The following is a 23,014-nucleotide window of genomic DNA, read 5'->3' on the forward strand; positions in this document are numbered from 1 at the left end:
GAACAGAACAGGAGGTGGAGATCAAAATCTATGCTTAAAACTGAATCAGACTGAGGTAGACATTGCAATGACCACCAAAATATTTACAGGAGGTTCTCCACCACAAATGTATAGGAAAGCACTGCCTGATAGTGAAATGGAGCTGACAGTAATGATAAATGAGATATTGCCTCCAAAAATAACAAGCTATTTTTCTTAGAGAACCTCAGTAGAAGTGGCATGTGAATTGGGCACTTGGTAATACAGACTTACAACAAATACAATAAATCCATGAAGTTACAGAAGAGCTGGCAAAGAGCAGAAGCTGAAGAGTCATTTTGTAAAGGGAGTGGAGTGGACATCACTTGGCTCCCTGAGGGTGGCCCTAGAAATACATAAGGTTTTACAGTAGATTTTAAGGAAAAGAATAATTAGGGAATAAAGGAGAAACTGCAGAACAATTCCTGTTTTACTGCAATTAGGCTGAGTCTGGCTCATTATAGTTAGGCTAGGCAGTACCTCTTTTTGAGTAAACATCTGGTTTGTGGTTGGGTTTTTTTTTCCCTTTTGAAAGGGAAGAGCAGCGCAGAAAAACTTATTTAGACTTCAGTAAAGTAGGGAGAGCATGGAAAATTGCCAGCTAATGTGGTACAAGCACTGTGAAGAAAAGATCAGGAACAGCAAGCTGATTTTAAGAACTAAAGAAACTTGGTACACTTAACTCAGCAAAACAGAGCAATCAGATCCCCTCTCCATCTATAAATATATTGGGAGGAAAATAATCAGGAAGAAAGAAGACTGAGGTACAAGAAAGTACAACATTGGCACAAGAACAAACACATATAAACTGCCATGAATAAATCCAGTTTAGACGTAAAAACTGCAGCTGGCAAAGGAACAAAAAAAAAAAAAAAAAAAAAAAAGAGCTCCTACCAGAAGCAGGAGTGAAAAAGACAATTTATTTTTTAGGGGAAGCTCAGTAAATTTCCAAGTGATTTATAAGACATGGATCCTTTTTATTTGCAGTACAATGTTATTTATGCAGGCAGTGCATACTACTCCAAGTCCCTTCTCTCTTGCACTGGCTATTTGTGCATTTCTAATCTTTGAAATTAAACAATTTGAGTGGCTTCTTTGTTTTCCTGTGGCTGGACACACATTCAGCCCTGCTGACCTGCACTGACTGTCCTCACTCGCTGTCTCTGGAGCCTCCCTCGGGAGCCTGGCAGCACTGGCAGATGTGTGAGTATCACCCAGATGTGCTGGGTGACACTCCCTGCCCTTGCCTCCCCCTGCACGGGGCAGAGCTGCTGACACCTCTCAGTCTCTTGGCTCTGAGGTGCTCAGACCGCCTCTCCTAATGTTAGGATAAGAAAATGTTTTTGCTACACACAACTCATCACATCATCTCTAGTGATCTAACCATAGCACAGGGCAGTACCTAATTCTAGAGGATTTACATCAAAACCAATGGAGAGCAGGGTGGTACCAGCCCTTTTACTGATGCTTTGGACTCCATCCTTCCTTTCCTTCCTCCTCTCACATTAATACCAGAATATCACAGCTCTCATCTTGTGGTGCAGGTTGCTGCCTACTTGTTTTTCCCCTGCAATTGGCTTGTAATGACACTGTAAAACCCAGGTTAAGAAGGGTTGACTGGTTTGAGAGCAGCATTTTTAAGATAATATTGATGCATCACAACCAACAAACCAGATCACTCCCACCAGGAGCACTGACAGACCAGACTGCTCCTCCTTGATAATCCCTGCAGCATGGAAATCAACACCTTTGGCTCAGTAACAGTGTCACAGGAACCAGACAAGTTCAAATTCCACCTGCTTTGAATTATACCTGAACAGCTCCAAGACTTAAAATTTCATCCCAGGTTAGGCTGCATTTAAATAAACAACCCTTAAGCTAATACATCCAGCAAACAAAGGAGCTGTGTGCTAAGCCTAATGAGTCAGCCTGGAGCTCCAGCTGCTCCTCAGACCAATGTTGGAGTTGTTCTCCAGGAACCCCTGGATATCTGCAAATTTTCTCCATTGAATTACTGCTTCCAGGGAGCCAAGGACTGCAGCACAGTGTTTTGGGAGTCAGTGAGAAGAAGCCTTACTGGCAAAGAAAAAGATGGATGTCTTCATGAAAACACCAGCAGAGGAGAGCTCAAATCTCATTTTAAGGCTTAACTTTGAACTCAGCATCTTCAGATGTAAAAACCCTCATTCTCTCTCCAAAAGCATTAAGAGACCTTTCCATCCTGTGCTGATGATCCCCAGCAGAGGATTGCCAAGTGTGTTACTATCTGAGGGCTTCCTGATGGATATTCCAAAAGTTTATGCAGGACAGAGTAAACATCTGCAACCACCAGGCTGATTCCCAGAAAAAACCAGTAATCTATAATCTGCCAAACACACTATTACTTTCCATACAAGCACTGTGCACCAAAGCTTAAAAATAAAGCTTTGTATCTAGTTAGCTTCCTGTTGAAAAAGTAAAAACTGGAAGTATAGGGAGAACACCAGGGCAAAGAAGGCAAGAAGAACATTGTTTATTTCTTTTTTCCCTTTAATGAAACAAGTCAGAGGTGTAGCCACATGAATTCTGTAAGTTTTCATAAGACAATGTAGAATTTCCCTTGTTTGTGTCGATAATGTTTTAAGTTACATATCTCACAGAGTCAATAACATTTGGTGGATCTCTAAAGTGCATGAGCCACACAGAAGTTCACTGTGTTAATCCATCCCTATTTTGTATATAAATATTTTGGTGGGTTCTTTGGCTATTCAAACAAGGAAGAGCAAGGGAAAAGGTGATAATTTTATGCCTAAGATTGAAAACAGACAGATAAATCAGGCTGTGGAGCATATGAGAAAAATTACCACATTGTTATATATACAAGCACAATGTTCAATACCATGTGCATGAGAAAGCCCTACAATATGACAACAAAATATTTTAGACATATCTAAAAAATCCAGACATTTCTCAATTAAATATTATTTCAGGATGCTTTTCCGACCTAACTGTACCTCAAGCTTCTGGCAGGCTCTAGAATAGCCCAGAAAAAAAGGGAGTGAGTGTGGGACACAGGAGTTAGCAGCAGGCTGGAGGTGGTTCACAGAAGACATCACCACTATCAGTATTTTCTTCTCACCTTTCTGGAAATAGGAAGAACACCTCAGACAGCCCAGGGAATCTTACACTCACTTAGGAGGCTATTAGGGGTAGGAGAGGAAGGCTTTTCTCATCCCTCAGTGCTGCACACAGTGTCTGGCAACTCCTCTGTAATGCCCAGAGCTGCTGTGCCAGAGCAGGTCAGTCAAACACAGCTGCAGTGCTCCAATTCAGACTCCACAACCATTTATCACATCAAGTTTCTGCAATTATCATCCCAGTTTTATTCTCAGGCTCTTTAACTTTTGATGAAGGTAGGTCTAAAATTAATAGTGTGGGGAAAGTGAGCCAAACCCTCCTTGCAGTGCAGTAAGCAACAAACTGGTCTCTCAGTAAAAGACAAAGTGGGTCTAGGAAAACAAACTTCTCACCTACCAGGAGTCTGCATCATGCACATAAGATGAAATTGTTCAATTGTAAATGTATGGCAACCTTCTTTTTATTTTTTCTTATTTCTATTATGATACAAAATCTTGTTTCAAAACCAGGTGCTGCCTAGTTCTGCAGGCTTGAGAAGTGCTCAGTGTGATTCCTTTTCATCCAAGCAAACTATACACACGGGTTCTCAATATCTTCAGAAGGCACTCAGCATATCCCTGGATCAAACATGGACACTTATGTCCTGAGCCCAGGATTTAGGGCTGGAAGTTCTCAAGAACACAGTGCTCTGGGCATAATGTGGAAAAAATACACCCAGCTTCTGGCAGAAGAGCTCTAGTGTCCACTGAAGTATTCCAGTGCATCAGCAAAGGAGAGCTTACACTTGGCACTCAATGCTTTTCAGGCAAGGATTTCATTTGGATCCAGATAAGCCACAACCTCAATCATTTTTACACGTCCAGCTTCTTGTAGTTTCATCAGATCAGCTCTCCTCTGCAGAAACTTGCAATCCCACGAGCCATAAAATCTCCAGCCCATGAAACCCTGCAGCTCTCTGACAATAACACCAACCAGCTCTCTTTACATCTCCTTTTATGCTCACCTCAGGGGCTCTCTTGCCCTTTTATGCTCATCAAGGTAGCAATGCTGTCTTTTATTTAGTCCCATATTCATACTTTTAAAGCAATTTGCCCTTTAGTTCCCTTTCAGTCATCATAGCAAGGTAGGGGTGAAGAGGAGTGGGCAGTAGAATGGTGAACAAAAAGTAAAATGTTAGAAATGTGCTTTATTGTTGGAAAAGAAAGGCAGTGAAAGGAAAGGGCAAAAAAATTAGGACTCAAATAAGGATAAGAGCACTTATATTCTTGTCTCAAAAGCAATAGGAAACCTTGAAAACATAATTTAATTTAGTCTCACAGTCAAGTAGTAACCTTTTCCAATCTGTTCTTATATTATATGAAGAGCTAAAGATGAGAGATTTTGTGCTGTTCTAACTGAAGCACCTGGAAAAACTTACATTCTGATTATATGAGAGAGAGAATTAACCCTCACCTGTTCTGGGTACGATCAAGAGATTCTAAAAATCATTTAATATATGTAAAATTAGCTGAACATTCCTGGAAATCAAGTCAAACTTTATATTATATATTTTTTGTTTTAGTAGAATAAGACAAACATCGTGTCTCATGAGATTTCTAAATGCTTCTGTATTGCTCTTAGAATGAAATGGATAAACAGGTTTGGAGATGGGGTTATTTACACTACATTTTGTTTTGTATCCCACTCTTGGCAACAGGAGAAAAATGAAAATAATAGGTATAAAATTACTTCTCAGAAGATGTTGCTTAAAAAAATGTACAATTATTTTTCATATCTCAGAACTTCTCAGAAGGCTGGAAGCCAAAGTGACCTTGAAACAAAGATGCAAACTACTGGGGACACGATGTCTAATCCAGCAGACCAAGGAGACACCTTTACTTTATTGACAGCCTGAAAATTTTCTAATCCCAAATGAATACAAAAGCTGAGTATCTTCTAGCCATTGACCCTGAATTAGAGTCCAAAAGAAGCAGGTTTAGGGAAATGAGCAAAGTGGAGATACAGTGTGACCTGACACACAGTGAATCACAGTTCTAGGACATATCACTTTACTTAGCTCATCCAGCAGATCCCTAAATTCTGCTGTCACTAAATTGGTCACCTCAAAGACCAGGAAGTCTCATACAGGCTGACCACTTGCTGTGGGGGAACAAAGCTGTGCAGATAGGTCAAGTTGTGTGGCCTCAGACTCGTTTTGTCTCAGGGCTATCCCTGTACTCTCACAATTGCAGGATGGTTCCCAGGTCCATGATTCCATGTAGCAGCCAGAGGCCCTGCAAGGCCTCCCTGGCAGTCACTTGCCTAAGATAAGAAATGCTGAGCCATGATGACTGGACCAAAGAAGCCCCTCTTCCACATTTGGACCCTTGTTATCTCTCTCTGTAAGACCATAGGTCATACTCACCTCGACCCTTACTGTTACAGTGAGCTCATGGTGCATGGACATGAATGCAAGGAATTTGAAGGACTTTGTTGCATGGACCTGACTTCAAAAGCTCCAAACATCCATGCTGCCCTTTGAAGCATGAACAGCCTGATTGGACAAGTGAGGTAAGAGTCTGAAGATTGGTTTACAGAACTGTTCAAGGGATGGGGATTCACGGGGTGGTGGACATCTGTTGTTAGATCAATTTTGTTACTCCTTGTTATTCTGTTCCTTGTAACCCTAGCGTGCGGGATCCTGCGTCACTTGATTTTCAAAGCTATCAAGGGTCTCATACCTTCTACCTCAGAGGTCAACCACATAGAGTTGGCTAACCTGAGGAGGCCTGACTACGCCACCAACTGTAGGTGGTGGGAAACCCATACTCAGGGTTGAATTGAGCCCAGTGAATTCCTGCAACCTTGTTTAACAAATAAGGGGGAGGTGTTACAGTGAGCTCATGGGTACCCTGTGCCCCCCTTCCCCGGGACCCTGTGATTCTGATCAAGATAACCCTGGATCCTCCTTCCTGCCCCAACGGGGTTGGTGGAGAGCCAGGAAAGCCCACCCTGTCCAAAATCTATATAGACCCCTGACATTTCCTGTTCTTCCTCTTTTGCCCCGCTCTCCCATGGACACCACAGACTAAAGAGAGCTGTACCAACCAACACCCTGGGGTGAGAGCCTCTTTTGAATATTTATCCCTCTCCTGGTATTCCTCCCCTCACAGCCCCTTATCTCTGAGCTAGTCGGATTATCCAGGGGCTGCGTGGAGGGGGGAAAACTACACCTTACTACTACAACCCTACTACTTGGACCATTTCCAATACTACTGTACCCTATATAAATCCCATCTCTGCCCAGTTTGGCAGAAGAGCTGCCACTGAAACCCTTTGCAGGAGCTGCCAATAAAGACACCGCTGTGGAACCTCATACAGCCTTCTCCTCTCTCATCCCTGCACCTGCCCATGGCACTTAGCAAGCAAAGAGCTGAAATCACTGAAGAGCTGAATTCACCAAAGAGCTGAAATCGCTTAAGAGCTGAGCTGCTTGCTAAGATTGCCCATGGCTGGGAGCTTGCCTGAGGGACCTGGACAGGTTGTGTTTACCAGCCCAGTGCTATCGGGACACCCACGGCAGCCGGGGTCGGATGGAGCCCGGGAACCCCAGGCCATAATATTTCCAGACAGACATTGCTCTGTTACTGATCTGCCATCACTGGACTTAGTTCTGATCTTCAGAAAAAAGAGGAGCTGCGTTACCTTCCTGCAATTGGAAAGTGCCTCCAGGAAGGCATTTGCTGGGGCCCAAGGGGAATTCACACTCACTGCCACCTCTGTCCCAAAGCAATTTGGGGTTACAGGTCCTCCTTCCCAGCACTGACCCCGCACGTCAGGGCTGTGCTCTGCTCAGGTGCATCCACAGGTGCAAGGTGGGAGCACCTGGCCACAGCACACAGCACATTCCCAAGGGAACGCAGAGCTGCATGAAACTGAGCCCAGGGGTGGCTGATCAGCACCACAGCAAAGAGAAACACAAAATTCAGCATTTCTATCTGGGTCCAGCTCAATTCTTAAGGTGTGAAAACAGAATTATTTTTTTTCAGAAGCACAGAGACACTGCTTCAGTGGTTTCTGCTGAAGTGTAGCTTTATTTGTCATGGGGTATTTTGAGGGGAGTATGTTTTTTCATTCAACTCACAGAATAATAAAAAATCTCAAGTTGGAAGGGATCTATCACTGGGTTCAAGCAATCATTGAGTCCAAGTCTCTCATAGGACTAACTAAAACCAATCCACATGACAGTGAGCATCATCCAGACACTCCTTGAACACCAACAGCCATTTCTTAATATGTCTCATGTGAGTTTCAGAGAGGAATTTGATCCTATTCTCTTTTAGATCCTGATTCCTAGAACTCATTACAACTCAATGTCCTCCTGTTAAAGGATTGCAATGATCCATTTCTTCTCAAAATTAAGTCCTTAATTCAGACAGATTTATTTATGGGGTAACCCCTGTGAGATGTAAACAGAGATTGATGTATCTGTGTCATACATGTACAAATAAAGAAACTGAAAAACAAACAAGAAGTATTTCCTATTCTGAGGAAAGAAGACCCACACTAAAGAACCTCAGTACAGAGCCATAAAAAAAAATCCCACTCAAAAAACAACTAGGAAATGTGGACACTTTTCAGTTTCAGAATAGAATATGGAGCAAAAACTAGATGTTTGTACAAAACAAAATTTTTGGATGCTTTGCATGGCTTGTACAGCTCCATAAGAAAAGAAAGTGACATGCCACAAAACTGTGACACCTCTGCTCCTGTAATAATTACTTTCTAGAACAGGAAATAGAATTTTTAGCAAAGGACAAATTAGAGCTTCAGTGTCAGGCAGGAAAGAACCATTTGATCTTGCACTCTCAAATGATATAACAGGATGCAGAACATGGAGAACAACTGCACAGAAACCCAGACATAGCAAATAATTATTGAAGCCTGTATATCTAAGAAAGCAAATTCCAGTCCTTGAAAAATAGCTTGAAAAGCAGTGGTAATTGATGGATAAACCAGCTGTTAAAAAGAAAGTTAATGGGGTGCAAGAAATTAAGGAATTGGAACAGTTAAAACTTATGAGTAACATCAAAGACTTCTGGAATGCTTACAGAATACGAGGTAGAATTTTTGCAAGCAGAAATAAAATAGAAGACTGATGAATACAGTAACTTTTTATTAGGAAAGGAACAAAACCATCAAGAATTTACTGTCTCTAACAAAGAAATAGAAAAACTGGTAGCACAGATGCAAGAACTGGAGAAGAGAAGAAATGAGGTCTTAGAGACTGTAAGCTGGTTAGAACAACAAATACAAAGAATTAAGAAAGTGGTAAGAGAATTAAAAGAAAATGAAGAAAGATTACAACAGCAAGAGTACAATAACCAGATTCAGATGTCTGCTTTACAGTTTAAATTGGATGATACAAGACATGGCTACCTACAGAAGGCATCTCTGATTAAGTGCTAAAGGAATGGTTGGAGGCAGAACAGGAAGCACTAGTGACAAAAGAGAGATTGCAGCCTTACTAGAAAAAAAAAAAAATCTAACCATATAGAGATAATTTGATCAGTAAAAATTAGGAGATGTCACAGCTGAAGTAACAGTTAGAGATGCAGGAAAAGCACAGGACTTCCACCCACCACCACTCAGCTTTGGTCAGAGTACGTTCACCTGGAGATGGACCTGGGTGTTCTGGGTGGACCTTGGTCAGCTGCCAGCTTCCTAACTCTCTTCAAAAGAACAGTGGGAGAAATGAAAACAAAAAATGTTCTTGGCTCAAGATAAAGATAGCGTCCTCACCATCACAGGGTAAACAGACATGGTTTGGAGGAAATTATTTATTTATATTTAAAAGCAGAGAAGGCTGATGATAAACAAAAATAAAACAGTTTCCCTCAACTCCTTTTTTTTTTTTTTTTTTTTTTTTTTACCAATCTCAGCCTTGCTCCATTCCCAGCTCCTCCAGCTCCTTGCCCCAGAGACTGTCTGTGTCTGACGTGGTGCAGCTCTCTGTGGGTAGAGCCCCTGCCTGCTGTCCCTGCTTCCAGTACCTGCACAGGGACCCTCCAGCTTTCCTTTTCCAAAAAACAGTCTCAAGAGACAGATGTCTGCATTACATTTCCTTTCCTAACCTTCCTCAAGAAATGGGTCATCTCTATGTCTACCCACTCACTCAAACAAAATTCATTGCTAAATGTGGGATTTTACCAATTCACCCATGTTTCTCATTGAAGTGCTGGCAGCACTGAAGGGACACTTCCCCCTCTACCAAGGATGAATACTCTCTTCTGAAAGCACAGTCAGTACTGGCACAAGCCTGACACCTCTAGAGATGGAAATCCCATTTTCTGCTGAATTGATTCAGCACTAACAACTACACTGAAATCTCTTCACAATGTTTTTTGCCAATATGAGTCCTCAGTCCTTTACAGAAAATCTATACAGAGAGGTGAAAAGAGTTTTCATTCCCAATTGTATCATGAATCTGTCCCCTCAGCTCAAGCTCTGATCTCATTCTGAACTAATCCTAAAAATATTAATATTAATAATGTAAGAATTCACAAAACCTTGTGGTTCAGAAATTTTGTGCCAGAAGAAATTATTCACAGACAAAAAAATAGAATCAGAGCAATACTAAACAACACAGCAGCAGAGACAAAGGATGATGTGTCCACCTGAGCTGCCACCAAACTGGAAACACCAAGAGTTTGCAGCCACTTATCTTTGCAGAAGTAAAGCCTCCAAGTTGCTTGCAAATCTGGTCTTGGTATAATAGGGGGCTTATTTCCAAAACAGCTAGAAGTGAAACCCACACTTTTCTTCAACCAGGATCTATGGAAAAATACTCTTCACAGAGTCACAGAATGATAGAATAGCCTAGAATGGAAGTGACCTCAAAAAATAATCCAATTCAGCCTTTCATGGGAATGGAAGTCAGGAGATCATCCAGCAGCCTTTTCTAGGCCAGTCACATCTTGAAAACCTCCAGAGATGGGGACTCTACAATGACCCAACCCCTGAGGTTGTTCCAGTGAATGATAATATTCACTGAAAAAAACTTCTTTCTTATAAGGGATGAAACATTTTCTGGTGTAAATTGCTCTTTGTCTTCTCCACGTGGCTCCTCATGAAGAGACAGCGTGTCCTCTTCGTAGTTACCCTGGAATACTTACTGGAATACTGTGATGAGATTTCCCCTGAGCCTTCTCTTCTCCAGGGAGATGAAACCTTCAGTCAGAAGAGATGTCCTGTCATTCCTCAGAGGTCAGGTCTCTGGTTATGTCATCCCAGGGCTAGGACCATACACTTGTGCTTGCCAAACTTCACACAGTTTCTGTTGTCCACTGTTCCAGCCTGTCCAGGTCCCTCCTGACATGTCCACCTCACCAGCAGCTTGGAGTCCTCAGCCAACACAGTGAGGATTCAGTTAATCTGACCATCCAGGTCATTTATGGGTTTGCCATCTACCTTAAAGAATGAAAATCTCACTGGCTCCCTTTAACAGTTTCTCTACTACTATCCCTAATTTTTTCAGGACTTTCACTGCCTGGACTCAGTGGATTTTGTACCTGGTTAATTTGAGTAGCAGAGAATCCTGAAAAATAAAAGATATTATCTGCCACTAGGCTAATCTTGGGATTGGATCATCCTAACAGGCTTGACCATCAGAGTTCTGCAGAGTCCAGAAGCAGAGCAGCACATCAAGAGTAATGCAGCATTGCTTCCAAGGAGGGAACCATTAGGACCTGGGAACAGGGGAAATTTTAATGTATTTTTACTAGCAAGATGATAGAATAGAAATTGTTCATCCTTGAGAAGACAAGGCTCCAGGAGACCCTATTGCAGCTTCCAGTACCTAAACAGGGCTTATAAGAGAGTGAGGGATTTTACACAACAGCAGATAGTGACAGCATATGGCATTTTAAACTAAAGAGGAGAGGTTTAGATTACGTATTATGAAGAAATTCTTCACTCAAAGGATGGTGAGGCCCTGGCACAGGTTGCCCAGAGAAGCTGTGGATGCCCCATCCCTGGAAGTGTCCAAGGCCAGGATTGGAGCAACCTGGTCTAGTGGAAGGTGTCCCTGTTCATGGCAGTTGGAAAAAGATGAGCTTGACGGTCCCAAACTATTCTATGATTTAGCATTCTTTCTTTACACTTTATAAACTTTTCAATGATTGAATTACCCAGAGTTGTTCCTCTCTGAGAATCTTCACACCCTGTCCTTTCCTCAAACTCTAGTTATTCTATAGCATCAACTTATATCTTTCCACTGCTTCATAAAATTTATCTTGTGAGGAGGACATGTGAGTTCTGGAAATAGCTAAATCAAAGAGATTACTTTAAATGGGTCAAAAAAAACATTAAAAAAAATCAATTAAAATCCACAGCTTTCTCAGTATTTGTGGTGGGTTTTGGTTGCAGACAACACTTCAAAAAGTCACAATATAAACTGACTTCTCATTTGTTGCCAGACATCCTTATAAAGATTTATCATGCATGGCCAAACAGGAACAAGAGATTACTAAACAGCAGTTCATTTTTCAGCTGCATTTTATTTGTAATACCTTTTATTGGCAGATGTTATCCTCACAAATGAATTAATGTTCCACTGTAACAAAGTGGACCTGGATTGATGGGAGAAATTGATTTGTGTTTGTTAATGTACTTTTGCTGCAGCAAGCACATTAAGTAATTAAAGTGCTAAAAGAGATCTTCCCATCCAGGCACACAATATACTGAACTCCATTAATGCAAGGACAAAGGACAACTGGCTTTTCCATTGCATCTTGAGTGCACCCTGTCTGCAGCATATACACCATATAGCTTAATTGCATCCATAGGTTTAAACTGTTCCAAAACCAGTTAATAAAGCAAGGAAAATCTAAGAATTACGTGTCCAAAAAAGAGTAATTATTTTGACTTGACAGTATAAGACATCTTAAAAGAATCTGATCAAGAGATTGCATGAAGTTTTCCATTCTGAAAATTAGACTTTGGGACATTTTAAGCTGAATACAAAGATATCTGATAAATGAAAGTCAGAACAAACCTTTCCCATATACATAGTTATGTTTTCTACTATCACAGCATCTGAGCATTTGTAATTGTACTCTATAAAGAACAATCTTCTGAGATATTATTACTACTCCCATGTTTGTAGATAATAGTTGATGAACTAAAAGGTTGTTCAAGCCCACCTCAAGTAATTTCCCAAACTCACTACTCATTCTAACAAATCACACAGTCAGATACTCTAGTTCAGCTTGGAACAGTTACATTAAAATGCATCTTACAAATGTGCAATGAAGTGTATGAACAGTATTGCCAAGGGATAGGATTGCTTCAAATATGGGACAGGAAAATAGAGGTAAACCACATCTCCTGGACATTAGGCAGTGCCTCATCTCTAAAAATAATATGGACATAACAGTGAGAGAAAATACCAGTGTGGTTTTTGTTTTTTCTTCATTTAAAATTTCTAAGGGCTACTCAGATGTTGAGTATCATATAAAAATCTCATACAGAATGGGATTTATAAAAAAAAACAAAACATTGTCACCTGGTGTGTTTATCTGCATTCTTATGTACATGCTTGTAAAGAGTTTTTAGTTTAGTCTTTGGTAATGTTTATGTTTTATATGCCCATCCTTCCCCTTTCTTTTAAAACCATATTCTCTGGAGTGAGGCCATTTGACAAAAAAAAGTCTTGAACTATTTACAATTAGTCTTTAAATGTCACAGTTGCTATGAAAACCATGGCAGGTTGTACCCCAATGCCCCAAAAACAATTAAATATGTAACAGTTTAAAAATATATATTTTTTAAAAATACTAAATCCAGGTTCCATTCACTTATTAAACAATTAATTGTTGTCAATCAGCAATAGAGTGGAAAAGGAAGTGTGCTCTTTGCAAGTCCTTATGTTAAAAAAAAAAAAAAAAAAGCCCCAAACTGGGCTGAATGTTGCATTTGGTTGGCCAAAAATTAAACCTTTGCCCCTTAACATCTACTTATTGTCTCCTCTGTGGAAAGCAAATATCAAAATATCACCCCAGTTCAAGTGACATTTACGTTGTTGCTTTGGTGACTTTCTGAGTGATTTATGTGAGAAAGTAGCTTCGATCTCACCTCACATGATTTATATTTATACACAACTATACCTGAGACGTTGACTAGAGTTCCTAGCTCAGAGTACAGATGCACCCATGTCTGCTGCTGGGAATCACTCAGCCCTTTGTAGTGTATGTCATGGAAGGAAGCCTAAGCCCTCAGGCTTGTAAAAGGATTTATATGTATGTGCTGCAACATTTTCTTATTTAAGAACAAGTGAAGTGGCACAGTTTTAAAGCACTAATCTTAACTAGAACAAGCCAGAAACATGGCATTGGCATAGACTGTGTCAGGGCAATTATTCTTAACAAGAGAGAGTGCCAGACATTAGTGAATAGGAAGGTCTGGTAAAAAAAAAAAACAAACTATGAAATGTTTCAAAAAACCCACTGTGTTCCTCATGTGCAATTTTTTAGGGAATGCAAATTTATTCTCCAAGTTTTCATGTGAGAGTGATTGTGGTGTTTTTAGTTCTTCTGGCACTTTTCCTCTCCAAAGCACTCTGCAAACAACAGCTAATAGAAGCAGCTGAAGTTACCTGTATTTGGAATTTGTTATCACATCGTTGCATAGGTGGGTTGGATCTAGATGGTCTTTAAGGCCCCTTCCAAACCAAACCATTCCATGGCTCTGTGGCACACACTGTATATATCCCTAGGGAAAGCACAGAGTGACCACCAGCAACAAATCTTGTCTTTAAATACAGGACAAGCTCTTGGGAGAACAGCTAGACCTGGTCCTTGCAAGGGAAAAAGTAAAGTCCCTTGATTATACTCAAGCTCCAAAATTTGTTGTCCAGAGTTTGGGGAATCTCTGTCCTTGGAAGTTTTCAAGATGGGACTGGACATGGCCTTGAGTAACTTGGTCTGAAATCAATAATTCCTGCTTTAAGCAGATATTGGGTTGAAGATCACAGAAGGTCCCTTCCAGCATGAACGATTCCCTGACTCCAGGATGAGTATGACCATAGTCTTCCTCAGCATAGAAACAACAAAGAAGCTGTGCAGCTTCTTTCTGCACTCAGTTTTAGCCCATGAAGTAAACATTGTTTTATTGATTTATCATCAGGATGATGGTGACCAGTAATTCACCTGGCTATTTAGCTTACAGCACAAAACAGGTTTACTTGATTATCATTAATATGTGATTTTAGCTGAGAAATGAGGTTTGCTAATAAAATTAGGTTCTGCTTTCAGCTGTATGCTATGTTCCATGCCTTAAGTCTTGATGCCACTCTGTCCAGTTGCTCAACAAGTGTGTCACATCCTGGAGGAGCTCAAATTTCAATGCTGCACTTAATGACACAAATGATTCAAAGAATTTATGGGGCTTATATCATCAATTCATTGAGGAGATAGAGGGTAAAACAGTTAGATCCAAGTGCATCAATAAAGATCACAGCTACTTCTAAAAGACCTATGAACAAAGAGCAGCTACTTTTTTATATAAAATCTATTGGTTCAAACAGAAACTCACCTCAAAGACATGCATTTAGTCCATTAGATTAATACATTTGATTAGCAGAACTTAAGGGGAATCAAAGCCACTCAGTGATACTCTAGGGGATGACACCTTAAATTTAAGAGCTCTGCTTATAGAAATATTTTTTATTTTATGAATTGGATTCATAAAAATTGGAAAAGCAGTGCCAAATTACACATCAAGAGCTTTGAAGAAAATCTTATAATAGTCAATTTTTAATGTTATAGATGATAGAATGAACTGTCTTCCAGGTTAATGGCTGATGAGCATTAAAAGTTGGCTAAATCCCAGAAGTTTAATTTTGTTTTTTTCTTCTCTCTTTAACTCTATTTTTTTGCCCAAGACTTTAATCTAACATCACAGCTTGCATTTCCTAGGAGAGTGGATCCCATCTGTTTGCATGACATTCCTCTTGGCTAGCATTGTCTATATGATATATTTTAATGTTTGTCTTCCAGGAGCAAGCAGAATGCCTTCTCTGTCTGTATCCTTACCTTTGATTTATGAATTTTCCTGGTGTGTACAAAGCTTTCCACTTGCATGCCAGAGTTTCTATAGGAAACTGTTCTCTCTGTAAGCATCACCACCTTTTATCTTTGGATCAAAAATTGTTTTGCAGCATTTACTGATCCTTTAAAATGTCTTTCTTAAGTCCCAGTTGTTTGTTTTTTGCAGAAGGGGAAAACCGGAGACTATTCTAACAAGATCAGGATTAGAAAGAGAGATAGGAAGTGAATGTATTGATTCACTAGAACATACTTAGTTTTTTTCCCCTGATGTGCCCATGAATAGAGACCAATTTGCTGAATGTTGTGCAGTGTGCACTTCAAAGTAAGCTGTTTTAATGACTTGTTATCACACTAGTGCTCATGACCAAGAGAGAAACAGTTGGTATCCCATGTGTGAAGGGTGGCTGAAGCAAACTGAGCACATTCTTTCTCAACATATGACTCAGTCAACTCATGTTGTGTGACACAGGTACCAAATGGGAGCAGAACAAGTGGTGAAGCTGGACCATACGGGTTGAGGAATGGCAAGATGACATTTGGAGCTCTCAGAAGCTCTCAAGTTGCTGTAACATTTCTGGGTTCTCCAACATGTGTTTGTTCCAAATCACTGTGTTGTCCAGAATTTTCACTCTGACATTGCACATGCCTGGTTTTTACTCTGTATTAATGATTGCTGGCAACAGAGTGTGGGAAACAAGCACAAACTAATATGTTAAGCATTATCTCAAGGCCTTAAGTAGTATCCATCCAGGCCCCTTATTTCTGAATTTGTACTAATTCTGTGATACTGCCTTGGTTAGACAACTTTTAGGAGAGTTGGAGTTGGCCTCTAACTCAGTTGTCTATAGGTGATCAAGTGAGACAGAGCAGTTAACTAATGTATTTAGGGTCAGGTAAGCCAGAGTACTGTTTATTTGAAGGAGAAAGATAAAAAAAAATACAAAAGCACCCTACTTTCCACTGACCAATCAATTACCTGTCAGTGGAGTTTGCTGAGATGCTGCTCTTCACCTGCAGAACAGACTCCCCTCTGAGGCTCCACTCTATTTTCTTTTCATATATTTCATTTTTTTTTTTTTATTTTCATTTACCACTGGCACAGGACTTCCCACCTCTCTTCAGCAGACACAGAGTGCCTAGAAATTAAAGATGGCTATACTCATTAACCAAATGAGAACATTGTCTTCACCAGCTGTCATGACAATAACCCATCATTCATTATTTTCATGAAGTTGCCATTTGCTACACTTCAGGACACTGATCTTTAGCTTCATGCACATCTGCATTGCAGCTACTTTCATGGCTTTAGATTCGTGCTAAACTAAGCTCCATCCTGTCAGTTCAGTGCAGCAGGTTCTCAACTATCACTGCATGACCATGACTGACTCCTGAGAGGTTTTCTACTTTCTCTTTTTTGTGCTTTTTTTTTTTTAAATTATATTGGATGGTGCCTTACTGTGAAGATAATACATCATCAAGGCAAGAAAAAGTCAGTTCTGTCAATGCATCTGTTCCAAGGGACAGCAATCATTATTCTAAAAAGGCATCACTTTTATCACTTTACAATGCTTACAAGCCCTCTTCCTTTTATTTCCCCCCCCCTTTTTTTTTTGTTCATTTATAATAAAGAGAATTCATGCATCATAAATACACTAGGTAAGTATTTTTAAAACAACAGATTTACAGTCCAAAAGTGATTTGTATTTCATTACAGGTGAGAAGTCTAAAGAAATGCGTATTTTTATAAACAAAATAACAAGATTTACTTATGTCCTACACTTTCAAACTATATGATGATATATATATTCTGATACTCCCTTAAAGGCTCTGAGAAATAAGGTCTGAACCTCTGAACACAAGGTGTATTTTTTAGGTACCCATCTGACAAGAGATGCATGGATGGATTGCTGAACCACAGTTTGTTGGGGAAAGGAGCTTCTGCATTTTGTCCCTAAAGGAATGACTTCAAGGCTAAGTACAGTTGTCCATCTGTTAGTTAACAGGGATGTTTTGCCACACAAAAGCATAGTCTGCTAAGTCAGAGGACCTTCTTTCCAACAGCTCTGAATGCTTTTGATCCCTGGTCTGATCCTGTAGGGCTTTGCAAGCTCTGAAACTACTCATCTGTTCTCCAAGGCAATGGTGCATTGCTTTTAGAAGAAACTGGACTCCATTTTTCTACTCATTTTTAATCACCACCACCCCTCACACACATAAACCACCAGTGTAAGTGTCAGACACTTACAAATTGCAGCCTGAAATTTGAGGATTGAGAAGGCTGATAAGCAGTTGATTCAAGCCTGTGAGCAGTGCCCAGTGACTTACCTTGGTCCTAGTCTTATTATACATCGTTGCCAAAATCCTACCACAGGTCAGTAACTATTTCACCTTCTTTGTGACCTCTTATTTCCTCACAAACTCCAAATATTACTCACCCTGTGAATGCAGTAGTTGTGGGGTTAATTTTTTGTTTTTTCCCTCAGTCAAATAGATTTTGAAAAGCTTTAAGAAAAAAGGTGCAGAAGGATTGCTTCTGACAGAACCAGACAAATCAATTAATTGATCTCCGGCAGTCAGGGATAATTTTATTTCCTACTCTATTAAGGAAAATCAGCATTAGTTAGCTAATTTCACTAGAGAAAATGTCACCAGTTGTTAAGCAGCACATGATGGAAAGAATTAAAGATGGAAAACTCAAAAATGTTTTTCCTTTAAGTAATGCAATAAGCAATTGCATTACTTATTACTCAGCCTTTAGAACTCTGGCATCAAGCAGCATTGCCAATCCTTTGGTTTGACCAAAAAAAAGGTTTTCTTCTCCTGTAGCAGCACCTACAGCATTCAATTTTTGATGTCTGTAAATACTGACACAGTTATATTTGTGCTCCAGAATAACATATATTTAACAGTAACTGACCAAACTACCTGCAACACGTAATTTACTGACTGTTCCTGATATATATTTGCCAAAAACATAAAACCATGGCAAATGTTCACCAAAAAAAAGTCATGATTTTTGTATAATAACTATTCATACAGGTACAGAAACATGATTCAAATAGCACAAGTTGTAGTTCAAATAGTTTAAGGAGCTTCCATTTCTCAGGGGGAGGGAGAGGTGGCTGTGCATGCATACAGATTTCAAAACAGTATCCAGTAAAATCAAAAATAGAACAGGGCCATTACCAGCAGCCTAACACTTTAAAGCACTTTGTGACTTATGGACAGCAGATCATGTCCTTAATCAAGCTTGATTAACTATCACCCAATGGTTCCAGAAGGGCTGATTCTCCCTAAATCATGTTGATTTATTCATTCCTTTATTTGAGTGGAGTGCTCTTCTTGAAAAGACTCGTGGTTGGCACAGCCACACTCTCCCAAAGGGCAATGCCTTCAGAAGGACTATTAGCCAAGACTAAGTGTTTTGGGAAATATTGCCCTTATTTCTGCAGCTGCCAAGTTCCAAACCAGAAATTTCTGCCTTGTCAGTTAGGCATACAGGAGCAAGACTATTCTGTATTTGTGGGTATATTCAGGGTTTTTATTATGATTTTTTTATTTTGTTTTTGTACCAAAATATTGGGAGGAAAAACAGATATAAATTATTATTAATGTGCTTCATTTTTGTTCATGCTTTTGAGGTAAAAAACCACAGCATGTTGGGTTCCCACAGAAAATGAGATTAATTTCACTTTCTCCGCTTTTCGGATTGACAACATTGCATAAATCACCTTTCTGACCTTCATCAGGATGGAATGATATTGATTCAATTTACAAGTCACTCAGAGAAGAAAAATGTTAGTTAAATAGAAAATACGCATCATTCTTAAGTCTACCACACTCTCATCTGTGGAGACCACGTAAATCCAAGATATCCCAATGTCTATAGCCAATATCAACAATGGCAATATAAAAATGTCAAAATTAGAAGTGTCCCCAAGTTAAAATGAAATTTGGCAAGCTCATCCACTTTCTTTTCACATGCTCATGCTACAGTGAGAGGGCCTGCTGAGCAGAGAAGTCAGCCAGAGGATAGTGACCAGCAAAGATGAGACACAAGGAATTTGCTGGAAATGCAAAGGTTAAAATGATGGAAAGAAAACAAATGTTATATTGTGCAGGATACATAGAAAGAAAAATTATTGCAAACAAATTAATGCAGTATAACCCATAGTATCATGTGTTTGGAATATTAATCAGTAAAGCAAGGTAAGTACCAGTGGGGAAAAAAGCAAAGGTAATTAGGAACTCATTAGTGTGACAGCTGAATATATTATCTGTGCTAGTGCTAGGATTACCCCCACACTAGAGATTTGATCTGACTGTCAAAGCCAAGGAAAGGATTTTACAGAAATGATTGAATGCAAAATCAGACCAATACAAGAAAAAGCAGGCAGGTCATCACACTGGAACATGGAAAACTTCCTGGCTAACCTCTGAACAGCCTATTGCCTAAGTCCAAAAAATCATATAGCCCACAGAAGGGAGTGGATTTTCCGTTGTGAGGAAGATCAAAGACATTACAGTGATCACCAGAAACCAAGGAAAAACAAAAATCTATAGTTAGATTCTTCCTTCTGTTATCATAAGGATCACAATGCACATGAGTTTGTTTTTTGGGTTTTTTTTTAATAGCTTGGATAAACTAAGCAGCTCAAGTATAGAGGTTTCTTTTTCAGTTTGACACCAGTATTTGACATAGTCAGAATGTTCTCTAACATAAAGTTGGTGCATATTCTCTTGGAGAGAGCAACAGAATGACAGATACCAGCTGTTAAAACCAAATAGAGCTGTGTTTCCTTCATTCAAGTTCCCAGCATTTTTCCCACACAGTTCATAAAGCAAATCAAATACCAAAATGCCTGATGGAAACAGCTCTACCTAATCCATCCCAATATCTGAAACAATTACCTAGTTTTCGTGAGGGAAATGGTGCTTGAGATAGACAAATCAGCTGTGAACCACCTCTATGCCAAGCTAAGGCTTGAAAGAGAATATGTAGTGTTCTGTAAATATCAGCTGTGGTAGGGTAAAGGAAATAGTATTCCTCTAGACCCACTGTTTTCCATTAAGTACCTTCTTTTGACCTGAGTGTCCCCTCTCCCCCAAAAATGCTTCTTTGTCTAATTTTTCTTCACTGAAGAACACCTGTGGGGTGCAAGATGCAAGCTGAGCAACAGCTCACACCTGGCCAGGCTTCTTCAGAGTCATCAGGTTGTTAAAAATCTACTAAGAAGAGTGATGCAAAAATAATAAAGGCAAAAATTTAACTAAACCAGAGCTGTACATCTTCTAAATTACAGGGATGTGAAAAATCAGTGTGGACACCAGAAGCCGAGCTTTAAACAAGTATGAGTATTCATTTTTCCTTCTGAAATTGTGGGATTCAGCTAACTTTCATTAAAAGAATATAGTCATTACATTTATGGCCCTAAAATGAAATTGTTTGCATTATAATTCAATGCAGCTATCATTTACCACAGAGACTCAAAATCAGCCCAGAAGCATTTAAAATTACCATTGTACTTATATCTGAACAAGGGCCTAAAATAATTTGGAGCATTACAACATTGTGTTGCAAAAACAAGTCAGTCAGCCTGAGTTTATAGTGAAAGTAATGAACATTGATCTTCCTTGACAGCAATGAAAGCCCAATGACATCCTTCTCTGCCCTGGAGATTGCATGAAATATAACTGCACTTGGCAGAAAAGAACCTGTTTTGCAATTTAACTCTTTTCTGTAGGTTGCTCCTCTGTTGTCAGCTGCATATTAATGGAAACATCAACTTACCCCCTCTGGAAGAGGTCCACATTATGGAATTTGTGTAGCTCCACAGAAAACTCGACCGTTCCCTGAACCTCAGACATGGCTTTTTCAGGTCATCACCTAAATAACACATATATATAAAGACATTGTAAACGTTTGAAGTATTTTACTTAACAAATCCATGAATGGATGATTTCATTTTAGCTGGCATCTTGGGGTCCATGCAAAGCTTGAAACTGACTGGAATCAATTGGAATCTTTCCAATGACATCATTTGGCTCCATCTTCAGGAAAACTTGCTAAAAGCCAGATCAAAGCAGTAATTAAGAGAGGTAAGAAGTCTAATTAAGCCTGAGGACAGAATGATAATATTATGAAAAGTATAAGAAGCAAAAAGTAAATAACATATTATGTGCAAGAATCTCAAAGCAAATTTTAATTAAGTCTCTTGCTGCTCTTGTATGGGAAATTGATTTTTTTTTCCTTCTCATTTTATGAAATGGCAGATTTCCAGGGTCAGCACAGCTCATTTCTGTAAAAGCACAGGCCAAAAAGACAAGAACCCTAGACAGATGAGAGCAGAATTCAGATTTCTCTTTCTTTTGACCCCTCCTATGACTTAAATAAAGTCCCAGAAGGGAAGCTCCTGAGGGAATATGAATAATTTAAATATTAATGAATGGAAGATATTCTTTTAAAGAAATTGCTGTCAGTCATGGCACCTAATAGGCCACAACAGTCAGATCAAGATTTTGAAGCATTACAGCCATTTACACAGTACATCTCATGTGCTTATTGAATCACAGAATAATTCAGGTTGGAAGGGACTTCAGGAGGTCATGCCTCACTCAAGGAAGTAAGTTTCCAAACCAGCTCTATTTAATATAAAAGTGTAGATCCTTAACATTTCTCTAATTATAGAAGAGGCAAGCCAAGGACTTTTACAGCTTTTGGACAGATTTTCAATTATTATTTCGCCCTTCCTTCCTTCCCCCCCTCTCCCCGCCCCCACAAATGTACTTTTGGAAATCTGCCAAGCTGCCTGGAAATTTTCTGTAGGATCAATGAGAGGATAAAGATTAAATTTTTTTCATTAACACATTCAGAAGCAACATTTTAGTTGTTGTTTGACAGCAGCCAAGTGCAGTCTCTGAGGAAGACCCATGTCAGGGCTCTTAACAATTCCCCTTTCTGAGACATACAGGGCATTAAAGGGATATGTAGCTCAGATGCAAAATGAAAAATTTCTCCAGAGGCGCTAATCAATAATTTTCATGGCACTCATAGATTTGACTGTGTCCTTTAATGAAGCAGGAGTGAAGAGGATTTTGATACATGAAGTCCTCAGATAAGCATTAGTCTTTAGATTTCTCAAGGCTTGCTCCTGATTAGTAATTTTCCAACTGACTGGCTTATTACACTGATTATTTTAAACGAAGGTTTTTTTCTGGCTATCCTCTCAAGCACTACAGTTTTTCAAAAATATCTCATTCCAGAGTTAAAAGGTTATTAATTTTTCATTCACCATCCTCAGACTTTGGAATGACAATAATGTGATGTAAAATACATGTAATGTATGTGTATAACTGTGAGAAAGAAAAAGAAAATTGCTGAGCTACACATCTGATAGGCCTCTGAGGTAAGGAACTCCCCTGTAGCTTGTGTCAGGCCATGATTTCAGGGTGTGCTGAAGGTATGCTCAAACTCTATTACTTGTCAGAGGATCACAGAATAAACTAGGCTGGAAAAGACCCTTGGGATCATGGAGTCCAAACTATGACCTAGCACCACCTTGTCAACCAGAACAAGGCCCTGAGTGCCACATCCACTCTGCTTAAACAACTGCAGGGACAGCGACTCCACCACCTCCCTGGGCAGCTCATTCCAATGCCCAATCACTTTTTCTTCCTAATATCCAGCCTAAACCTCCCCTGCTGCAGCCTAAGACTGTGTTCTCTTGTCCTGCTGCTGCTGCCTGGGAGAAGAGACTGACCCCAGCTGCTGCACCCTCCTGTAGGGAGCTGTG

General features: G+C 39.7%; 1 protein-coding gene across 4 annotated transcripts in view; it reads right to left on the reverse strand.

Annotated features, from left to right (window-relative positions):
* FAM135B (family with sequence similarity 135 member B) overlaps positions 1 to 23,014 on the reverse strand; it is a 200,638-nt gene that overhangs the window by 115,468 nt on the left and 62,156 nt on the right. For all 4 annotated transcript variants that reach the window (XR_012054296.1, XM_030266744.4, XM_002188541.6 and 1 more), the window contains exon 2: positions 21,013 to 21,108. Coding sequence is in view for 3 of the 4 variants with exons in the window: in XM_030266744.4 (XP_030122604.4) it covers positions 21,013 to 21,089 (77 nt within the window). In the remaining variant the exon portion in view is untranslated. The remainder of the gene's footprint in view (positions 1 to 21,012; positions 21,109 to 23,014) is intronic.

Source organism: Taeniopygia guttata, chromosome 2 (assembly GCF_048771995.1).
Source record: "Taeniopygia guttata chromosome 2, bTaeGut7.mat, whole genome shotgun sequence".
In the NCBI taxonomy this organism is placed as follows: Eukaryota; Metazoa; Chordata; class Aves; order Passeriformes; family Estrildidae; genus Taeniopygia; species Taeniopygia guttata.